The sequence below is a fragment of the Gavialis gangeticus genome, unplaced genomic scaffold (genome assembly GCF_001723915.1).
Source record: "Gavialis gangeticus isolate Ggan-Ray unplaced genomic scaffold, GavGan_comp1, whole genome shotgun sequence".
Taxonomy (NCBI): Eukaryota; Metazoa; Chordata; order Crocodylia; family Gavialidae; genus Gavialis; species Gavialis gangeticus.
In genome coordinates, this window is record NW_017729032.1 from 161,422,540 (window position 1) to 161,444,173 (window position 21,634).

Here is a 21,634-nt window from a genome sequence, read left to right on the forward strand (position 1 = left end):
TGGCAGGAAAGAGTACTGGGGTCAAACGACCCCAGCAAGGTGTTCTTCTAGCCTCCTCTTAAAGACCCCCAGGGTAGGAGCCAGCACCACTTCTCTTGAAAGTTGGTTCCAGAACACACCACTATTAGGATATGCTAGGATAAGAATATGGTAATAAATTTGATTACTGCATTTTGTTTAGTTTCATAGTTTCATAGATTAAGGGTCGGAAGGGACCTAGTAGATCTTCTAGCCCGACCCCCTGCCAGGGCGGGAGAACAACAAAACCCCCAAAAACAAGAAACGGGACTCAAATGAGTCCAGCCAGGTAGGCATCCAGCCTCTTCTTAAAGACCCCCAGGGTAGGGGCCAGCACCACTTCCCTTGGAAGTTGGTTCCAGCTCCTAGCCGCCCTAACTGTGAAGTAGTTTTTGCGGATGTCCAATCTATACCTCCTCTCCATCAACTTGTGCCCATTACTCCTTGTTATGCCAGCGGGCGCTAGGGGAAACAGCGTCTCCCCCAAACCCTTCTGGTCCCCCCTAGTGAGTCTATAGTGTTGAAATCTTTGCTCATGTTCCCCCAATGGAGACATCCATAAATTGGATTCAGCAGCAACTTTTATGAGGACTAAGCCATATGCTGCAGTTCTAACAGGGTGGATGAACTAAAATTGAATTTAGCAGATAGGTGCTGACTATATCTTTGGGATGAATGAGTGAACTAGTGTGCTAATGTAACAGGACACTTAGATTGTAGCTTAATTTGCTCTATTTATGATTTATGCCTTTACAAGAATGCTAATTTTCCAGGCCAGTTAAGTCAATTTTTGCCATTAAAGGCAATTGTTGCCATGTTTGCAATAGGGGGCACAGCAGTAGATACTTTTGTATTTGCATAAAAAAATATTCTGTAAAAAAGTCTGAAATGTGCTTGCCTAATCTATAACAATGTGTTGACTATTTGAAACATCTGAATTTTATATCTGAAAAAATAATCATACAATTATTACATAAAGATTTGGAAGCGGATTGTGTGAAGGGCAACATTAACTGAATAAAGCACCAAAGTAGTGCCCCTCCTTTGAAAGAGGCAACAAGAAGGACCTGAGGAAGTACAGCCCAGTTAGCCATACCTCAATACCTGGGAAGTTACTGGAGCATATCCTAAGGAAGTCCATTTGCAAGCATCTGGAGGAGGAAAGGCTGATCACAAGGAAAGGCTGATCACAATGGATTTACCAAGGACAAAGCATGTCAATTAATTTGATCTTTGACAAAGTACCTATTAGGGTGAATGAAGGGAATGCTGTGGATACAGTGTATCTGGACTTCAGCAAGGCTGATTTTGACAAGGTCCCACATGACCTCATAAGCAAATTTGAGAAATGTGGGCTAGGCAAAACTACAATTAGGTGGATAGATAACTGGCTCACCAGCCACAAGCAAAGGGTAATTATAAATAAATCCATGCCAGGAGGTTTTGAGTGGAGTCCACAGGGGTCTGTCTTGGGTCTAGTGCTGCTCAACATGTTTGTTAATGTTCCAAATACTGGCACAGAAAGCTCCTTGAGCAAGTTTGCAGACCACAAGAAATTAGGAAGGATTGTGAATATGTTGGAAGATGGGAGCACAATTTAGAAGGAGTTTGACAGATTTGGAAAGCTAAGCTGGAACTAACAGGATGAAATTCAGTGCTGACAAATGTGAGGTGCTAGACCTTGGGAAGAATAATCAAAAATATAAATACAGAGTGGGTGATACTTGGTTGGATGGCAGCGTTATAGAGGAGGATCTTGGCGTCTTGGAAAATCACAGTGTCATCATAAATGTGCAGTGTGCTGCAACTGCACAAAAGGAGAATACAGGTTTTGGATGCATCAGTAAGAGCATTAGGTAGACATGGGAGGTGATAGCGCTTCTTTTCTTGACGCTGGTTAGGCTTCATCTAGAGTACTTTGTACTGTTTGGGCTCCACATTTTTAAAAGGATGTGGAGAAGTTAGGGTTCAGGGCAGGCAACAAAAATGATACGCGGCTTGAAAGGCAAGTCATGTGAAAAAAGCTGAAGGAACTAGGCATCTTTGGTTTGCAGAAAGGGCACTTAAGAGAGAACATGTTAGCAATCTTCAATACTTGAAGGGCTGCCATAAAGAAGAGAGAAAACACCTTCTCTTTTGCTGCAGTGAGTAGGACATGGATGAATGGCTTGAAGTTGCAGAAAAGTACGTTTAGATTGGGTATCAGGAAAAACTTTTTCACTGTTAGAACAGGGAAGCAGTGGAATAGACCGCCTAGGGAAGTTGTGGAATCTCCATCACTGGAGGTGTCCAAAAGGAGATTGGACAGGAATTGGTCAGGGATGATCTAGACATAGCTATGCCTACGTTTTGCTAGGGGTACGTCTCACGTTTCTGGGTTTTGCTGGTTGCTGCATGGGTCTGGGAGGGGAATTTTTTTCCCTCTTGTTGCTATGTGCCTCAGGAATTTTCTTAAATCTCCCTCAGAGGCATTGAGTGTTGGCTGCAGCCAAGGCTGGGGATTATGACTGGGATGTGCCAGTGCTTCTGCTGAGACTTAAACCCACACTTTCCCAGCTAGAGGGCCTTGCCTGTCTGCTCAGGATCAGACCGATTGCCACGTTTGGGGTCAGGACAGAATTTTATCCCATGTTCAAATTGAAATGGACTGTGGGTTTTTTTAAGCCTTCCTCTGTAGTGGGAGACATAGCCCTCATCCTGGATGCTCTTGAGCATATTTTTAATAACCGAAACACTATAACACTATAGTCCCTCTGCTTTACCTGTGCCAGACTAGGGTATTAAGTCCTGTGTTTCATCTGTTGACTCTGTAGTTTTCTAAGGCGAGCGACAGACATTCAAAAAGCCTCAGCCTGAATTGATTCAGTCTTTGCAGGTTAGTCTAACCTGGCTAGGCTGAACCAGTTTGTAACAGCACTGACATCTCCTCTGGATTGACACAGTGCAGGCACATGCCTGCAGTGGGTCAGGCTAGAAGCTGGGGGGTGCTAGAGCAGTCTTCCACAGTGCTGAGCTGAGGGGGGCATGGCCCGGCAGGACACTGATTAGGGAGGGGTTCCCCCCAACCCCCTCCCCCTGCTGCTCCTGACCAGTGAGGGAGCCAGTAGGGAATTACACAGCATTTAGTTACATAGCAGGGAGTTAACACAGGGAGTAACAGAGCATTTAGCACCCCATCAAGAAAACAGAAGCCTCTCTCACTAGTTCAAACAACTTTTTCCGGGAGGAAGGAACAGAGGGACATTACCAGCTGAGTTGTTGATGAGCTCCTAAAAGCCCTACATATACACTGTCCTGCTGCCTTACACAGAGACCTCTCAGCATTAGCTAGTATACCTCACGCTGGCTACAGTCTGGTCTGTGCTGTGGGAGAGGAGAGTGGGGAATCCCTGCTTAAGCAGGGAGTGGGGCACAGGGAAGCCAGGCAGAGGGGTGGGAGAGGGCAGACTTGTTGTGGAGCAGAGAGCCCCACCCAGGGCTGCAAGCATCCGTGATGCTTGGGGACTCTGGTTTAAGTTAAACCAGGAAGGGATCTGGGACAGACATTGCATAAACCAGTTTGACCCAAATCAGTTAAGTCTGATATTACATTCAGCCAGGTGTCTCTCAAACCGGTTTCAGCCATTTTCAAACTGGTTTATGTGCACTAAACATCCATTCTGTTACAAGTTTAAACCAGTGTCTGATCACTTAAGCCAGTTTGTGTATAATGTCTGTCCCTAGTTTAAGAGTTTAAATACTGGATTTGTATGGGATGGTTTGGATAGCAATGGTCCTGCCTCAGGCAGGGGGTTGGACTATATGAACTCTCAAGGTCCCTTCCAGCTCTTCTTCTCTATAAACACTGTGTTGTCTTTAGTATTTGGTCTTATTAAGGGAATACATTTCATCTTCTCAACAGTTATCAAAATATACCCCAAAAAATCATCATCCTGGCCCACCTGCTTAAGTGGAACAAACACACTTCCCAAATAACGTAGAAGTCATAATATCTTGTATCTGCTTGACAGACAAAAATCTCCTATCATTACCATTTCTGCATTTTTCTCATTTATTTTTTCTATCTCTCTCTTCATATTTCACCTCTGCAGGCATCTGTGTCTACTAAGATAAACACAAGATGAAAAAAAATCAAAGAATAGTTTCTTTAAAATCCTACTTACTCTCGCTTACAAATTTATATTCTAAATTAAGAAATGTTAGGTGATATGAAAAATGGTATGTGTTGTTATTAAATGTGTGGGTATTTTAAATTAAGGGCAATATGGAACTGAATCTGCTATGATCTTCCCATAGAAAGAATTAAGAAGGTTTCAAACTCAGTTACTGGAGCAGAACCATAAGTTTTTCCATTATTAGTCACTTTTAAAGCTGGTTGGGAATATTCCAAACCATTATTTCACTGAGAAATGCCAATTTATGAAAACTGAAACTGTTCACATGATATGACTTGTTTTGAAAGCTTCCTAATGTGACATATTTTACAATGCAAGAGTTGAAATTTTCAAAATATCTAGTTTCAATTGGATACTTTTTAAAACATCAAAACATTTCCTGTAAAATGTTTAGCTTTGTAGTTCTGGTTATTGATTTATTGGATTACAAAGAGGGTTATTTTCAAATGGTTTGAGATCAAAATAAAAGTGTTGTGAAAGTACTGACATGAAACACTTTGACTGACCATTCCAAATTTGAGGGAACTGTCAGGTTGTTAATTTTTTTGATATTTTAATTTTTTCATTCTGATTAGTGACAAATATTTTCAAAGTCTCATAAATATTCATGAATAGGAAAACCAATTCCTGCCAAGTTAGTGTTGCTGCTTAGTTTCCTGACATGCAGAGGACAAATTCAGGAGGATTTTATGACATATGCTACTCATCCAAGACTGGGAGGCTTCCAAATACTTTTGTTAAGGCCAAGAAAGAAGTCTTCAAGCCCCATTTTTTCTATGGTGGGCCTAATCCTCTGCTATTCAAAGCATAAACTGGCTGCCAATAGAGAGGGAAATCAGCTCTCTAATTCTCTTCCCAGGCACAGGCTTCATCACAATCCTGGGTTGTCTACTTGAATAAAAAAGGCCTGCTCACCTTCTGGAGACTTCTGGAATAAATTTAACTTGCCTGCTATTCTTTACCCCTGACCTGCTACATATACTGTCGACGACAGGGGGGCTGACCAAGGAGTTGTTTGGAGATTCTATTAGGCTGGAAGCTTAAGAAACCATCAGTGCCTTTTGCATTACTAGAGCAGAGGAAGGGGAGTGGTGGAAGATAAGTGAGCAACTGTCTCCAAAGCTAGGGACAGACATTACACGTAAACCAGTTTAAGTGATCAGAAGCTGGTCACAGAACATAAGTTCAGTGTACATATACCAGTTTCAAAATGGCTGAAACTGGTTTAAGATAAACCTGGTTGAATGCAGTATCAGACTTAATGATTTCCTAACAGATTGCATCCCAGGGTACTCAAGGAGCTGGCAGGCATCATAGCTCAGCCACTAGCAAGGATATTTGAGAACTTGTGGCACTCAGGTGAAGTACCTGAAGATTGGAAGAAGGGCAGTGTGGTCCCTATCTTCAGGAAAGAAAGGAAAGTAGATCCAGGGAACTACAGGCCAATCAGTTTGACCTCAACCCCTGGTAAGATTTTGGAAAAAATTATCAGAGAGACCATTCTTGACAAGCCGGCTGATGGCAACATCCTGAGGCATAGCCAACACAGGTTTGTTATGGGTAAGTCTTGCCTGACCAATCTCATTTCCTTCTATGACCAGGTGACATATCACCTGAACAAGGGAGAAGAGATTGACATCATATGTCTGGACTTTAAAAAAGCCTTTGATCTGGTTTCCCATGATCTCCCCATGGAAAAACTGGCCAACTGCGGCCTCGGCTACATCACAGTCCGATGGTTGGGGAATTGGCTCCGAGGTCGAACCCAGAGAGTGCTAGTCAATGGAAGTGAATCATCATGGCACACTGTGACCAGTGGTGTCCCCTAAGGCTCTGTCCTTGGACCTGTACTCTTTAATGTCTTTAGTAATGGTGTGGACACTGATGTCAGATGTGGACTGGCCAAGTCCAGTGATGACACCAAACTTTGAAGTAGAGTGTTCACACCCGAGGATAGGCTGGTGATCCAGGCTGACCTTGATAGGCTTAGAAAGTGGGCAGATAAAAACCTGATGACATTCAATATGGATAAATGCAAGATACCCCACTTCGGAGGGAAGGTAGGGGGGAACCTACAGCTCGCTTATAGGCTCGGCAGCGCTATGCTCACCAGCACCATGGCTGAAAGGGACTTGGGGGTCGTTATTGACCACAAGATGAACATGAGCCAACAACGTGATGTCACAGCTGGTAAAGCGGACAAAACTCTGGCTTACATCCATAGATGCCTCTCAAACAAATCCCAGGATGTCATCCTCCTGCTGTACTCAGCCTTGGTGAGGCTGCAGCTGGAATACTGCATCCAATTCTGGGCTCCACAATTCAAGAAGGATGTGGAAAAGCTTGAGAGAGTCCAGAGGAGAGCCACACAAATGATCAGAGAGCAAGAGAACAGGCCTTATGAAGAGAGACTGAGAGCCATGGGACTCAGTCCTTCAGTCTGGAAAAGTACAGGCTCAGCAGTGACCTGGTGGCAGCCTATAAGTACATAAGAGGTGTGCATCAGGATCTGGGGGAATGCCTGTTAACCAGAGCACCCCAAGGAATGACAAGGTCCAACGGTTACAAACTCCTCCAAGATGGTTTTAGGCTGGACATAAGGAAAAATGTCTTTATCCCCAAGGCCTGGAATAGACTTCCTCCAGAGGTGATGCAAGCACCTACTCTGGACTCTTTTAAGAAATGTTTGGATGCTTATCTTCCTGAGATCCTTTGACCCTAACTGACTTCCTGCCCCTGGGGCAGGGGGCTGGAGTCAATGATCTTCCAAGGTCTCTCCCAGCCCTAATGCCTATGAAATCTATGAGATTTGGGTCAAACCGGTTTATGCAATGTCTGCCCCAGACCCCTTTCTGGTTTAAGTTAAACCAGCTCCCTAGCATCCCAGATTCTTTGCAGCCCTAGGCTGGACTGGGCTGTGGTCTCTGTTCCAGAGAACAGGCAGGTTCCAGCCCTCTCCTCCCTAGCCAGAGCTCTGGGGGAGACTGCAGGCAGAGCAGGGTCTGCCTGGTTCCCCTCACTGCTCAATGGTCAAGCAGGGATTCTCCCCTCCCTCCCTCAGCATGGACCATAGCCCAACAGACCCTAGGCATATGGTATGCTACCTAATGCTGAGAGGCATCTGTGTGTCACAAATTTCACTGGGACAGGCAGACAGGACAAAACCAGACAGAACAGTGTCTACTTAGGGCTTTTTGGAGCTAATCAACAGCTCAGCTGGTAATGTCCCTCCATTCCTTCCTTCAAAAAAGTTGTTTAAGTAGAGCTTGAACTAATGAGAGGCTTTTATTTTGCTGATGGGCTGATAAACATTGTGTTATCACCCTTCTGCTGGTTTGCAGCCCTGTCAGGTTTGCAGACAGTCTAAAGAAGCGGGGAGAGGGAGATTGGAAAGTTCAGTATCATTAACAGATGCATGCACTGCACACTCCCCTTTGCCTCAGACTGCTAGCCCAGTCTGGCAACACTCCCACCCCTTTGCACAGTGAGCAGAGGAAAAGCCTGAGACAGTGCAGGCCAGGGTGGGAGTTTAATCAGGTCAGTACTGTGGAAAGGAGGGGAGGGCTGTTCATGTGCCCTCCGGCTTCTAGACTGAGCCACTGCAGGCATGTGCTTGCATTTTTGGAATGAAAAGGGAATGCCTATCCACCTCCAAATTGGTTCAAGCTTTGCAGGTTAGACTAACCTGTAAAGATTGAATCAATTCAGGCTCAGGCTTTTTCAATGTCTTTCCCTGAGGGAAATCTACAGAGGCCTAGAACCAAAGAAGGAATGGTTATGTGATAGGAAGCGCATAAAGCTGTGATTCACTAGATCCATCTGGCATACAGAAAAAATGCATGCTGAAAGGTATAGCCAGCCACAGAGAAAAAAAACAACAATGATAAAATATACATTACCACATCTGGTCTATGTTAATTTGGCTCACTTTAAGCTATGTGAATGTAGACCAGAACTGGCATGTATAAACATATGTCAGTCATAGGAATTGCATGGGGAAACTGGAGTAAATAACTTGGGATTATTTTACTTTCCCTTTCTTTTTTGCTTTGGCATATGGAGTAATATCACTGCCAACAAAGGAATGTCCCATATCACAGGCCCATGAGAGCAACCTGGGATCCAAAGTAATATTCAAGTTTATTCTGACTAGAGGCTATGACAGTATCACACGTAGACTTATCTACTTCAAACATCTACTAACACTGGGCAAATCACATTATGCTTCCCTCAACTATTACTTTTTCTTTAGAGTTTTATTTCACTTGGGTGAATGGAGGAGTAAAGCATACGATGGCTATACTCTATTATTTTGAGAACATACACAGCCACCATGCAATTACTTAAATCACCGTTATGCAAATGCTGGGGGTAACATTTCTTTTAATTAACTTTTCACCTTGAATAAAATAGCATTATTCAAAGTAAGAATGAAGGAGTATGATTTGCTGTATGGCTCTCTTTGTTGGCTCATAGCAGTTGAAAATGGACTGAATCAGAAGAATCACAAAGACATTCTCTTTAGTATATTCTTCAGCAAAAGCACTGGGAGAACAATAGTTGCTCTTGTGAGTTTCCATTTTCAATAAAACAGATTGAATAAAAGCAGGCTATGCTCTGCCTGCACAGATTAAGCTGTGTCTTAGTTTCATATGCCTGTGGCGGGGGGAGGGAGCGGGAAGTGGGGTGGTATGGTATGAGAGAGTGTGTTTGTAAGGAAGGAGAAGGACAGCAAGGTGGGGAACCTTCCACAGGAGAGAAATGGGACCGGGAGTGAAAAGGCAAGGGAAAAATAAACAGAGAGTAAAACAACATAGACTAGAGTATAGAAATGAGAGAAGGAAGAAAAAGCATGCAGAAAGACAAATAAAGGCAAGGAAAAAGATGGAGAGAAAGAGGCTAGAAGGCTAAGATAAAGAAACATACTTAGGTGAAGAGGAATAAAGGTGAAACTGTAAATCATATGAACAGAAATCATACAAACACCTTAAAAACAGAGAGACAATAAGGGCCAGAGGTATATTTAATATGAAGAGGAAGCTACAAATTGATTAAAGTGCATCAGGTACAAAAGTGAGGGGCAAATGAATAACAAAGAGAAAATCATGGGACAAATCTGGGCACTGAGAGTTAGAAAACAAGCATGAGTAGGGGAAATACAAGAAAAAGTTGCAACAGAAATTTTATTTAATATCCTTAATGGGCAACAGATCTGATCAAAATTATTTCTTATTTTGGTGTGCTGTGGCCAGTGTGGTTAAGATGGTTTGTGACTTTGAACTGAACTGATCAGCTATGGGTGCAAAGAAAGTGAGATCATTATTATTATCATGACCATCTGTATCCAACAAGGGGCACAAAGTAGGGGGTGGCAGGGAGGGAAATCTGTAATGAAGCAGAGAACTGAACTAGTGTCAATCAACCCCCTACTCAACTCTCTCTATTGTTTTAAGTAAACTCCTGATAACGTAGGCTTAGATAGTCAGAGACCTCAATGAATTTCACATCACCAACTGCCACCAAGCAATGCAGCTCAAAATTAGGAAACCTTCTGTGTGAAAAAAAATGTTTTTGCAGTCCTCTTAATTGTAATAAGAACAAGACAGCATAGTACAACACTTGAAAGCTGTGGCAATTCTGAAGAGCAAATAGAGAGAGAGAGAGAGAGAGAGAGAGAGAGAGAGAGAGAGAGAGAGAGAGGGGCAGTATTATGAAACTAACCATTTTGGCTACAGAGACATAAACATTAGGGCTGTACAAAACTTCAGTTCCTGATTCGATTTGGCAGAGATTTGGCCCTATTCGGTGGCCGTATCTCTGAATCCAAATTGAATCAAGAAACCCTTTAATCTCTCCGAATCGAATCAGAACCTTCCAAATTGATTCGGACAGATTCAGAAAGATTCAACAATCCGGACGCAGACGCAGCTTCAAATGTTTTTTCTACATACCTCAAGGTACCAGGTGGCTCATGAATGCTGAGATGCTGGGGCTGATGGAGCATCCCACAGGAGCACAGGGGGGCTCCCCAGAGCGCTCAACAGCAGACCTGGAAGTGGACCAGAAGCACTTCCAGTTCACTTTGGAGCATGCAGGCCCCCCTCCCCCCCACCCCGAGCCCACCTGACTTAGCGATTGGTGCCTCCAGGGTCTGGGGTCCTCCTCTGGCCGATCGCTGAGCCAGGGGAACATATGGGGGTGAGCAGTGCGTTCGGCGGCGGATGGATGGAGCGTCCCACAGGAGTGCGGGGGGGGGGGAGGGGTGTCGGGGGCGGATGGAGGGGGCGTCCCCCAGGAGGGCGGGGGGGGGGGAAGGGGGCGCGCATGGTCAACGGCAGACCCGGAAGTGGACTGAAAGTACTTCTGGTCCACTTCTGAGCCCACCATTGAGCACGTAGGGGGCCCTCCCCCACGCTTCTGTGGGTCACTCCAGTCACCCCAGCGTCGCAGCATTCACAAGCCGCACCTGGTACCTTGAAGTATGTAGAAAAAACATTTAAAAGCTGTGTCTACGGCTGAATCGCTGATTCTCCCAATCAGCATAGAATCGGGGACAGTGATCCAAATCAAGAAATTGAATCACTGTCCCTGATTCGGGCCGAATCCAAATCAAATATAGCCTGTTTCACAGCCCCCTAATAAATGTGCATAAGCTTTCAACAACAAAAAAAAAATTTCTACAGATTTGTGTACTGCAGGGACCTGGTTTTTCCTTGGGTAAGTCCAAGGTGATGGTTTTAATTAGTGTGCAACTGAACTTCTGTGATGTGGAGTTGTGATGAAACATTTCTAAGGAACTATAAATATTTAAGCAAAGAGAAGACAGAAAAAAGTTTAGGAAAGGATGAATCTTTTCCTTGTGGGTCGTTTTCTAAATACAGTGCAATTTAAATATAATCTAAATTGTTACAGGAGAGAATTTTGAAAGCAGGGTTGGGTTGGGTTTTTTTGTTTTTTTTTGTTTTTAATAAGAGGCAAAGCAAGGAAAAAGAAATGGAAGCATTTAGGGAGGAAGTATGATTTTATTTACTGCAAGGCTTACTTCAAGGGTTTCTTTTTTTTCCTATAAATACATATTTTATTTAATTAGTCTATAACGTACAAGTTCACCCTGCCTTATTTAGTATGTGTGTGTATATAATTTTTTCACATCCATTTACATCCATTAAAGTTACATACTGCTCTGTATCACAAGACATCTGCAGCATCTTGTGGTGTCAGTTTGTGTAAATGGTACCACAAAGCAGTTCTGTAGAGTAGCCTCGACTCATTCTGTGACCAGGTACCGAGGGCTTGTCTATACAGCTCTGCGCCATCCCCAAATCCCAGGAACATGTTGTGGCTGCCTTAGAGTGGCCCTGAGCATGCAGGAAAAACACACGAGACTAAAAGTGCCTTTGGTGCATTGCCTCATATTCAAGAGTTTGCATGTAGAGCAGGACAGGGCGTGTTTCAGGTAGTGCCCCAGGCTGCAGCAGGGATCCAGATTAGACAGGTCCTCTCTTAAACAGGAATCTCCCTCACTTCAGAAGAACCACTTGGGTGAGAAAACTATTCAGCAGTGTAGGGGGACTGTAATCTAGCACTTAGAAACTAAGCAGTGATTCTCTCTCCTCTTGAAAGAGGCCTGTCTCTTCAGGCACAAAGCTCTTGTCTTCAAACTGCAGTGCCCCTCTTGAAATCATTGACAGACATTTCTCCATGGAAGTTCAGATCTCTGTAGTCAGGCAAAACAGAGATGAAAGTACAAATGATCAGCTTCATTCTGCCCCCATTTTCACCTCTGCAACTCTAATGAAATTGGAAGGAAAAGAAGCAGACTTTGGCCCAAATGCTGCATACTAAAAGCACATCAACATGTTTGCTGAAAGAGAGGGCTGAGACACAATGAGCTACACCTCCTCAAATTTAAACCTTTATGTTTCCTTGAGAATAGTTAATAACCAATGCTCAGTGATAAAGTTGATCCTAAACTAGAGGCATGCTATGAGTTCTCTCAATGATAAAGGAAGCATTTCTTACGTACAGACATAGCAGAGCTGCATTTATTTTTACGTTCTGCATCCTATTCCAAAAAAATACTAATTATATTACCTTTTGTCCCATTGTGCAGTGCTATGTATATCACAGACAATGAATATGTACATCAGATGCTGAGGAGGAGCAATTTCCTTTGGTTGTTTTACAAGTGAAGGATTAAGCCACAATTATGCAACATATTTGAAAAAAAAAAAAAAAAAGGATAATACTGAATGTAATCACACATCAAATAGGAGGCCTTGGCAAGGTTGATATGTTCACAAGTGAAATGTTTGCAGTGAAGCCTAAAACCATTCTGATTTTCAGGTTTTGAACCAACATAAAATCTTAGGTTACATGATTGCTGTGATCCTTGCTAAGCAACACAGGCAGAGAGATTCATAGAGGTTAGGAACTGGAAGGGACCTCTTGAGATCATCAGGTCCAGCTCCCCTGCACTTAGGCAGGAAAGACTGCTGGGGTCAAATAACCCCAGCAAAGTGCATGTCCAGTCATTTCTGGAAGATCTCCAGGGTAGGTGATTGTACCACCTCTGGGGGGAATCTGTTCCAGACCCTGGACACTTAATGATTCTGCATGGGAAAATACAAGCAACTCATAGTTTCTGTATGAAACCAGTTGAAACCCTGTGACTTCAACCACAAGAATAAATGTTTTAATTTGCCTGTAACTCACACTTGAAATATTTTGAGTGAAACTCAAACCTCTCACTCATTCCTAAACAAATTATACAACTTTTAGGCAATTACTTATGGCACCAGTATTAGGGGCTGGGACACGCAGCAAAAAAAGATTTGCCTTTTCTTGAATGAAAAAGAAAACAGACTTCAAATTACATGGGTAAGTGGCCATGTAGCTATTATTAAAAGAAAACGCGTTCATATAATTTTGAAATTCCTATTTCTTCAGTACTTCAGAAAGATTCAAAAGAGTGACACAACCAGGGGGAAGGGAGGGGCAAAGGGGTACAACTAGGAGGTGGGGTGAACCATTACCTAGGCTGATCAATGTGGTTATAACAGGAAAGGATGCAACAAGGGTAAAAGTGCTGTATGGTTCGCAATCAGGACCAGCTGGGTAGTTGCAGCGTCAAATGGCACAAAAGCAAGTAGCCAGTAACCTGAAAGGAGTAGTAGGGAAGTTGCAGGTTAGTAGCAGAGGGAAGCAGACAGAAGGGCTGCATACAAGGACTGCCATCTGAAACAACACAATGGCTGCCAGTTGGCCGGGTTGTTGGGGAGAAGCTTGTACAATGTGCTTCTGGCTGCTTAGAGAGGATCTGTGTGCCAGCCAATGGAGCTGCCAGGGAAGCAAAGGAAAACAATGTGTGGGCTGGAGAGAAGTTAAATGTGAGCCAGGTAGGTACAGCTAGCCAGCTTTGTCAAGTCAACATTTCTCCAGTAGTGCTAAAACCCTTTAGGTGAGCAATGATTCCAACATGCCCCAGAAGCAGTGCATTTCACAGGGAGGCAGTTGCACTGAGGATCTCCACAGTGACAAGCATCTGCCTATGAATGTCTGACTGCAGGATTGGGGCCAGAAATTATGTGAATGCATTAGGCAATAATTATTTGAGTCCAGAATTTATTAGCATTTATTCAAGCCATTTTGCAACGTTTCAGTTATAAAGAATCGTGCACACTGATCACAGTCAGTCTGGTGTTTTCATACATCAGTCACCATGGTATAAGAACCAAAAAGGGACCAAAGGCTTTCAATCAATAAATGTGGTTATATGGTATGTGTCTATCTTACTGATAAATAAAAAGGTTCCACAGGCTAGAAGACTGGTATATAAAAAAAACACAATGTACATTCAGCAATAATTTGGATCAACTTTAATCCATGCAGCTTTATGGCAGATCAGCGAAAAGCATAAAAAAGTCATACCTGCTTTGTAGATCATTAAGGTGCAGTTCGCCTACATAATGAACAGCTGACGAAACAGAGATGATTCTAGCATTGTGACTGTGTGTTCCTGATAGCTTCAACATATCCAAGAGGAGGTTAGTCAATAGGAAGTGTCCCAAGTAGTTCACACCGAAGTGCTCCTCAAACCCATCCTCTGTTTTCCTTTCAGGGACCAGCATCACCCCAGCTGAAAGAGAGAGGCAGAACTTGGCTAGACAGTGGATGTATCCTTCCTGGCATCCTCTCCTGAAGTTTTAAAAGCAGTCCACAGTCAGGATAAAAGCCTCAACAGTTTGGTTAGGGGATGAGAAGAAAGCTGGAATAAATCTGTCCCATAAATACTATCAAGACTGATTTTATATACTTCTATGTATAAGTGCGTTTTTTATACATATCCGAGAATATGTATACACATAAATGAGACTCACTTATATTTAAAAATATTAGATAGAGATAGTCCTAAGCAGCATGTATGTTGATTATTAAATATGTAATTCTGTATGCCTAAAGTTAGCTACTTAAATCCATATTTAGACCTTTAAATAAAAGTGGCTCATAGTATACCTACCCTTCACACTGCAGTGTCGCATAGACATACCTGAACAAGTTTTGAATAAGTCAGCTCAGGTACCAGATTCATGGCTGCATGGATATCTGTGCAAAATAATTGCTCTGCTTCACTGAAAATTTAATTGACAAACAAATGCTATTAGGCTACAGGACACCTGAAATGAATTATTCCCAGAGAATCCATGGGCTTAACTGTGGCCCACCTGATAAAGCTGACATCCAAATTCAAGTCTCAGCTGGCAATGAGTCCTTAAGAGCAGTGGAGTTCAGGCAGAAAGAATGGGAGGAGGAGGGGGGAGAAGTGACATCCTGTCAGTGATGATTTCATTTACAGGATTGCAGACAACAGCTTAAATACCTAAGGGTGCCTATACATGTGCAGGGGAGCTCCTCTGATGTGCTGTAATTACAGTGCTACAGAAGACTCGATTAATCAAGTCTCCAGCATCACATATATCAGAGTCCCTCCCTCCCTCTCTCCCCCACTCTTAGAGCACATCTATAAATGCCCTTAGGGTGGAATTACATGTTGCAATTAGCGTAGTTCTTGCCAAGGGTGCTTAAAACTTGAAAGATTGTATGTTCCAGCTTGTTAAATAATGCTAAGTACCCTTTAGGCATCTTATAGTTATTAGAGTTACTGTATTTCCAGTTCCAAAAAAGAGGACACCTGTTATGCAGGGGCGGGAAGGGGGGGAGAAGGTATATGATTGTGGGGGGCAAAGATATGTCAGTGCCCTGCCCCTGCCTGTTCCATTGCCCCTCACTCCCAACCTGCAGTACTCCACCTCCCTGGGCCATGCTGGTGCCCCTCACTCCCAGCCCACAACCCCCTGCTCCCTCCAGTCGTGCAGCATCTCCCAGCCACCTAGCCCCTGCAAGCAAGGGCACCGGCCCCAGTGCCACCTCTCTGCTGCCCCTGAAGGGCTCTGCTGTCCTCTTCTCTTGCTGGAAGCACAGGCACCTCCCCTGCCCTGCTGCAGCCCCAGCACCCAGAAAGCTTCCCCCACTGCTGGCAGTCCACCCACCCCCCTCAGACACACACCCTGCCACGCAGACATATGCACACACATACGCACATGCACACACGTGAGGCCCCCCACCCCCACAGCCCTGGCCCTCCAATCCTAGCCCTCCACAGACTTACTTGCATCCAGCTGCCAGGGCTGTTCCCACCACCCTGCCTGGCTGTATGCTGGCCACATGCATGTGTGCCCTGCCTTCAATCACCCTTCCCTGACTTTCCCCCAGCTCCAGGAAGCTCTTTGCTAGGGCAAGCCAGAAAGAACTTTGAAGCTGAGCTGACCAAAATTCCAAACATTTGATCATATTTAAAAAAAAAAAAAGCTCAAACGCAGATCAGAGGATCCAAAAGGAGGACGTGTTTGGGAAAACCTGGACGTATGATAACCCTAGTCGAGAGACTGCAAACACCTGCATTGGGCTAAGGAGCCCCAGCATTGGCAGCAGTTGCATGCTTGCCTAAGGGTTCATGGTAGGGAAGAGGCCAGGGAAGTGCAACTTTGGCTTCTCCCTAGGTGTCCACCCAGAGATGCACATGCAGCTGCCTCCAGCAGAGTCGGGCCAAGGCTCAGCCGATCTTGGTCCAGCTGTTTGCAGCCTCCCTGCTGCCTGCTGTGAGCAGCCCAGATTCCGTGATGGGCGTCAGAGGCCTGCCCAGAGCCCAGACCAGCTGTGGCAGGCAGCTGGGAGGCTGCAAGCTGCTGCACAGAGGTCTGCAGAGCCTCTGCCCTTCTTGTTGGCAGGGGAGGGGCCAGGGTTGCAGTGCCCCAGCCCCTTCCCCACCATGTGCACTGAAGCATGCATGCAGCCACCACTGTCCTTGGAACAGTCAGCCTGTCTGCTGCCTGCTGTGAGCCCAGCAGCAGCTGCATGTGTGCGTGGTAGGGAAAGGGCTGGGGCAGTGCAACCCCAGCCTCTACCCCACCATCCACCTGCCCCTAGCAGTGAAGATCCGACCTCTCACAGCTCCCCCCTCCCCACCAACCCCATCTGCCATTGGCATGCCAAGTCAAGGCATGGGTTGAGGTTGGGATGTTTTTGGTACTCTGGCCAAAAACGTTGCCAACCCCTGGTTCAGATGATGGTGTTTCATGCATTCATGGATTTTCAGGGCCTTGGATGGGTGAACTGAAACATGCTTAGGCAGCCAAGTCCATTTATGAGCATAGTAATTGGAAGTAAATCTGACCTGACTGCCTACACCTCTCCACCCAAGTCACACAGCTCCAAGAGTAGCTTGGGGCTGCTCAGAATTGTTTCTGGAGAAAGCAGCCAGTGGTCCTGAGGAACCCAGGCCAGCTGGGAGCTTGTGTGGGAAAAGAAAGGAAGAGCTACCTAGAGCACTGGTTTTCAATGTTTTTAGACTCCTGGCACATGTGGGAAAGGGCCAGCTCTTAGTTTTTGCTCTTTACTTCTTTGAATGCCTGGAACACAATAGAATAATTCATGTCTGGCAAACAGACTCAAAAGGAGCACAGCAAGACAAAAGGGTTTTTAACACCTATGGAGTCCTATCTGATGTCTCTGGGTTTATCTTGTAAGTCATGTTTGCATCCCCAACATGGCTAGTGCCTCACGGCACCCTTGAAAGGATCTTAAGGCACCCCAGGGTGCTGCTGCTGTACCCCGGTGGAAAATCACTGGCCTGGAAGCCCTCCAACTCCACCTCCTGGGCAGGAGGGCACAGAAAGAAGGGAGCTTGGGATGGAGACTTCAGGGGGAAGCAGCATGGCACAAGGCCCACTCTTGGGCAAGTTTCAAAAAGGAAATAAAAAAGGGCAGACAACAGGGCTGGAGGAAATGTGGGGGAGGGGGAGAAAAGAAAGTGGGAGAGGGAGGAGGGAAGTGCCCCTGCTTGCCCCATTTGTCATGCCCAGGTACTGAGGGACCATGGCTACACTCTATCCCTGCCGGCACCCGCACACCACAGTGCCCCTCTGCAGTGTGGGGAGACCCTGCCTCCCTCTGCCTGCACCCTGCCTCAGCCTGAGCGCTGTTGTTGCACAGCTCCAGTCCTGCACGGTGCTGACATGCAGATGGGACAGTGCAGCAGGTCCCACAACTCCTGCAACTGCTGGAGCGGGCACCCAGGGCTCCCCCACCCTGCCCCATCTGGGGCCCTGCACTACTGGGCACCCTCTTCAAACCTTCCTGGAGCAGCCTGCTCCTCCCCCCTCCAGGGCCTGGCCCAGAGGGTGTGCAGGTACTAATGTCCACAGGGTCCTGACTGAGCACATGAGCCATAACACTGGGCAAGCGCAGCAGCAGCCGCCTCCTCCCACCCATGGCAGCAGTGATCCTGAATGGAAGAGGAGGCAGCGGCAGCAGGGGGGCCACAGTGGTCACCACAGCAATGCCCCAGTGGGTGGTCACTGCCCACTTCTGTGTCACAGTGAAGCCCTGTCATCATCTCCACCCACCCCATGGGGCAAGTGTGATGGGGCAGGACGAGCCCTGCTCCCCACAGCTGGGAGGGAGGGATGGCAAGGGGCTGGGATTGGGTTGGGTGAGTAGCCACCATCCAAGCCAGGTAGCAAAAGCAAGAATCTTGCCTGCATCTGGCATGCACAAGAAGCGTAGTAAAGCAGAGGCAGAGCAAAATACCGGACATTTGATGACATTTGAAAAAACTGCCTGGATAGAGATGGGAGGACCCAAAAAGAGGATGTGTCCAGGAAAATCCGGACGATTGGTAACCTTAATGGTTATGCCACTTCAGGGGAGGATTATCATTGATTGGTGTTAGTTATCTAGGTTTAAGCATGCTTTTGAGCACTCCACTGACAGAAAACAACCAATTTGGAGTCCTCCAACATCCCAGGATGTACCCTTCCCAGCCTTTCCCGCTCTCTGGCTCTAAGAACAAACTTTCTACCCCCCTGAGCTCTACAGCAGCTGGCAAGCCCCAGGAAGGAGCTGCGGAGGCCTTGGGGGGGGTGTTCCTCAGCAACCCACCCACCCCCAGCAGCCTTCACCACATGCCTGCCACTGCTCCCCTAAAAAACTGCAGCCACCCAGTTGGAAGACACTGTCCCTTTATACTTGAAGGAGCAGCTGGGAAGATAGCAGGAAGGGAGGTGCTACTGGCCCTGGCCATGGCTTGAGCTTCGTTCCCTGGGAAGGAGGAAAGGGGGGGTGTCAGCCAATAAACAGTGTGGGGTCACAGGTCTCCAGGCACAGTGCCCTCAGGGCCCACATCTCTTACTATCCACAATGAAACCAATGAAAGTCTAGAACCTTTATTTTTTGCTCTTTTAACTTCAATCAAATAAAAAGATTGAAAAAAACCTAACTTTTATATAAAACCCACCATGTCCATGTTTTTTCCACCTCCAGGCATACTGCTCCCCACTTTTGTTCCCCTTCCTTTCCCCCAAGCAGGAAGATCCCAGGTATGGGCTCAAACTGCCCCTACTCACCAGCACCCTAATGGCAAGTCTGAGCAGTATGCATTAGAGAGGATATTAACTCTTAATGCACCACTAATCATTAGCATGTGATAACCTTAACACTAACTACAATTCCTTACAAACTCAAACCTAGGAAGGAAGGGAGCTGATTGTAGAGGGATTTGCACTTCCCCAATAAAATAAATGTGAAATTCAGAAAGAGCACCTCTAATTTAATCAGAAGTTAGGATGGATTCATGTTCAGCTCATAGCAGACAAACAGCCTCTTTTGGGCCAAGGGAATATTTCCTTGGCACAGGCACCATGGTGGACTGCTTTGGGAAACCTTTTGTTGGTCTCCTTGCAACCTGACACCTGGGAGGAACAACTGTGGCAGGAGACAGTACTTCTGACAAGTTGCTACTGCCATTCCAGCTTGATAATAAACCCTAAGCCAGTGGATCTTAACCTATTTTAAACTCAGGGTACCCTCAGTAGACTTGGAAAATGCCAGCACTTAGTCTTTTTAACTACAGAAAAGTAATAAAACAATTCTTCTGCTGCAAAGAACTCAGGAAGACCACAACAGGCCAGAATGTTTAATGCCAAAATCCTTTTTGAAAACTCTGGGTTTACCTTGTGAATCATATTTACACACCTAACAGTGCCAACATTGTGTGACACCCCCCAAAACCCTTGAAGGGATCACAGGGAACCCTGGTTAAGAATCACAGCCGTAAGCAAATGTGGAGAGGTTTAGGTCAGGTTCTGAGATCATTATAGCAGGTGTCCTTTTGAGTACTGACACAGACAAATGCCTAGGGCACAGGGGCAGTGGGGACTTCTGGCTACTGCTGCAATCACACAGCTTCCAGCAGCAGCTACTTTATTATTTTATGTTGCCTCTTTCCTCTCTCCTTCACTTCCAAGTCAGTCCCCCAGAGTGCTTGCCCCATTCATCCTACCCTAGTTATGCCATTGCTTTTAACCTCTGGGGACACAACAGTGTAAAGACTGAAAAGGGACCTTAACCACCTTTGCCCTTCGCTTCAGCAGCTATGATCCACTACTTCTAGGAGAACCAACCATGAGCCTTGCTCCCCCCATGTAGAGAAAGAGAGTATGTCATCATTCAGGGCGCCATTTCTAAATTCTGTGGCCAATAGAATTCTCTTGACCAGACTCCAAGAAATCTTGCTGTTCAGGGACCTGGTTTAATCCCAGAGCAAAGCACAATCATTACTGCCAGGATTTCTTCTCCCTATCATTTTTGTCCTGAAGAGGTAGTCAAATGGTTTTAATCCAAAAACATATTTGATAAACTGATATATCCTTCAGAGGAGGTTCACATCACATCAAGGCAAACAAAAGAAATCCTGAAATCTGAGGGTACTTTTCTGTTTGTTGAAGAACAACCATTCTAGCCATAAAGAATATGCAAAGCAAACAACAAATGAACTTGTTTGTTTAGGACACAATGTAAAACCTTGTAAGTGTAGCAGGACATCTTTTTTAAATTATTAACCACCCAACATTCAGAGGATACTAAAAGTGGTACACTATTGATTTTCTTTTGCCTAAACACGTCATCAGCTTTACTCAGGGGTCCTGAAAGGTGAACTAAAAGTATGAAGGCTATTTCTGTTTTTCCTTCCTACAAAAAAACATGAGATTATTTCATGCCAAAAATATGCAGCATTTCCAATTTATGCCCTCCCTGAAAACTAACTGAGAAATGTATTCATATTCTTCTGATAGGGAGGCCCTAACGTAACCTGTTAAACTAGTTTCATTATAAATTGCTTTGGGATTAGTAGCTCTCTCCAGTGTTTATGGAATAGATGTAAGAGTGGATTTAAACAAGACATGGAAGTATATAGACTGCTGGTGTCGGACAATCTGTGGTTAGAAAGGACACTCTTATATGTTATTTCTTCTGAGTTAGCTGGATTGACCCCAGATACTGTTGTTTAAGATAATACCACCAATACAGACATGATGCTGGAAAATTCATTAATAAGTAAGCTTGTAATGGGCCTTTGCTTTGCAATTGGTTAACCATAATTATTGAACTATCCAAGCAAAGGACTGACAGCATTCATAGAACATCACAGTGATTTGAGATCCTTCAAATGTACAAATAAATGATCATAAACAAAAATATTTTGCATCATTAACTATCCTGAAAGACTGTACTTGTAAAGATATAATATTAAAGTCTAGTGATCTGTACTTATATGTACTGTTCTATATATAAATACTTTCATTGTCTAGGTTTAATGACAAGACATGATAATTCCATTAACAGCAGATATTAAAAAGTAAACAATGGAAATTTTTATTCTGTTTGAAACAATGCATCTTTGATGAGAAATGTCCTCCACAGGAATTCTTGTTTTCCCTGTTTAAAAACTGCAAAGTCTATGATAAAAAAACCCCAAATTCTCCAATTAAAATCCATGTTTTTCTGTGATTAAAATGAAATGCTGAGATTATATATATATATTT

General features: G+C 44.8%; 1 protein-coding gene across 1 annotated transcript in view; it reads right to left on the bottom strand.

Annotated features, from left to right (window-relative positions):
- The window catches only part of DHRSX (dehydrogenase/reductase X-linked), a 259,284-nt gene that overhangs the window by 90,341 nt on the left and 147,309 nt on the right, over positions 1-21,634 (bottom strand). The window contains exon 5 of the mRNA XM_019523854.1: positions 14,124-14,331. Within this exon, the coding sequence (XP_019379399.1) occupies positions 14,124-14,331 (208 nt within the window). The remainder of the gene's footprint in view (positions 1-14,123; positions 14,332-21,634) is intronic.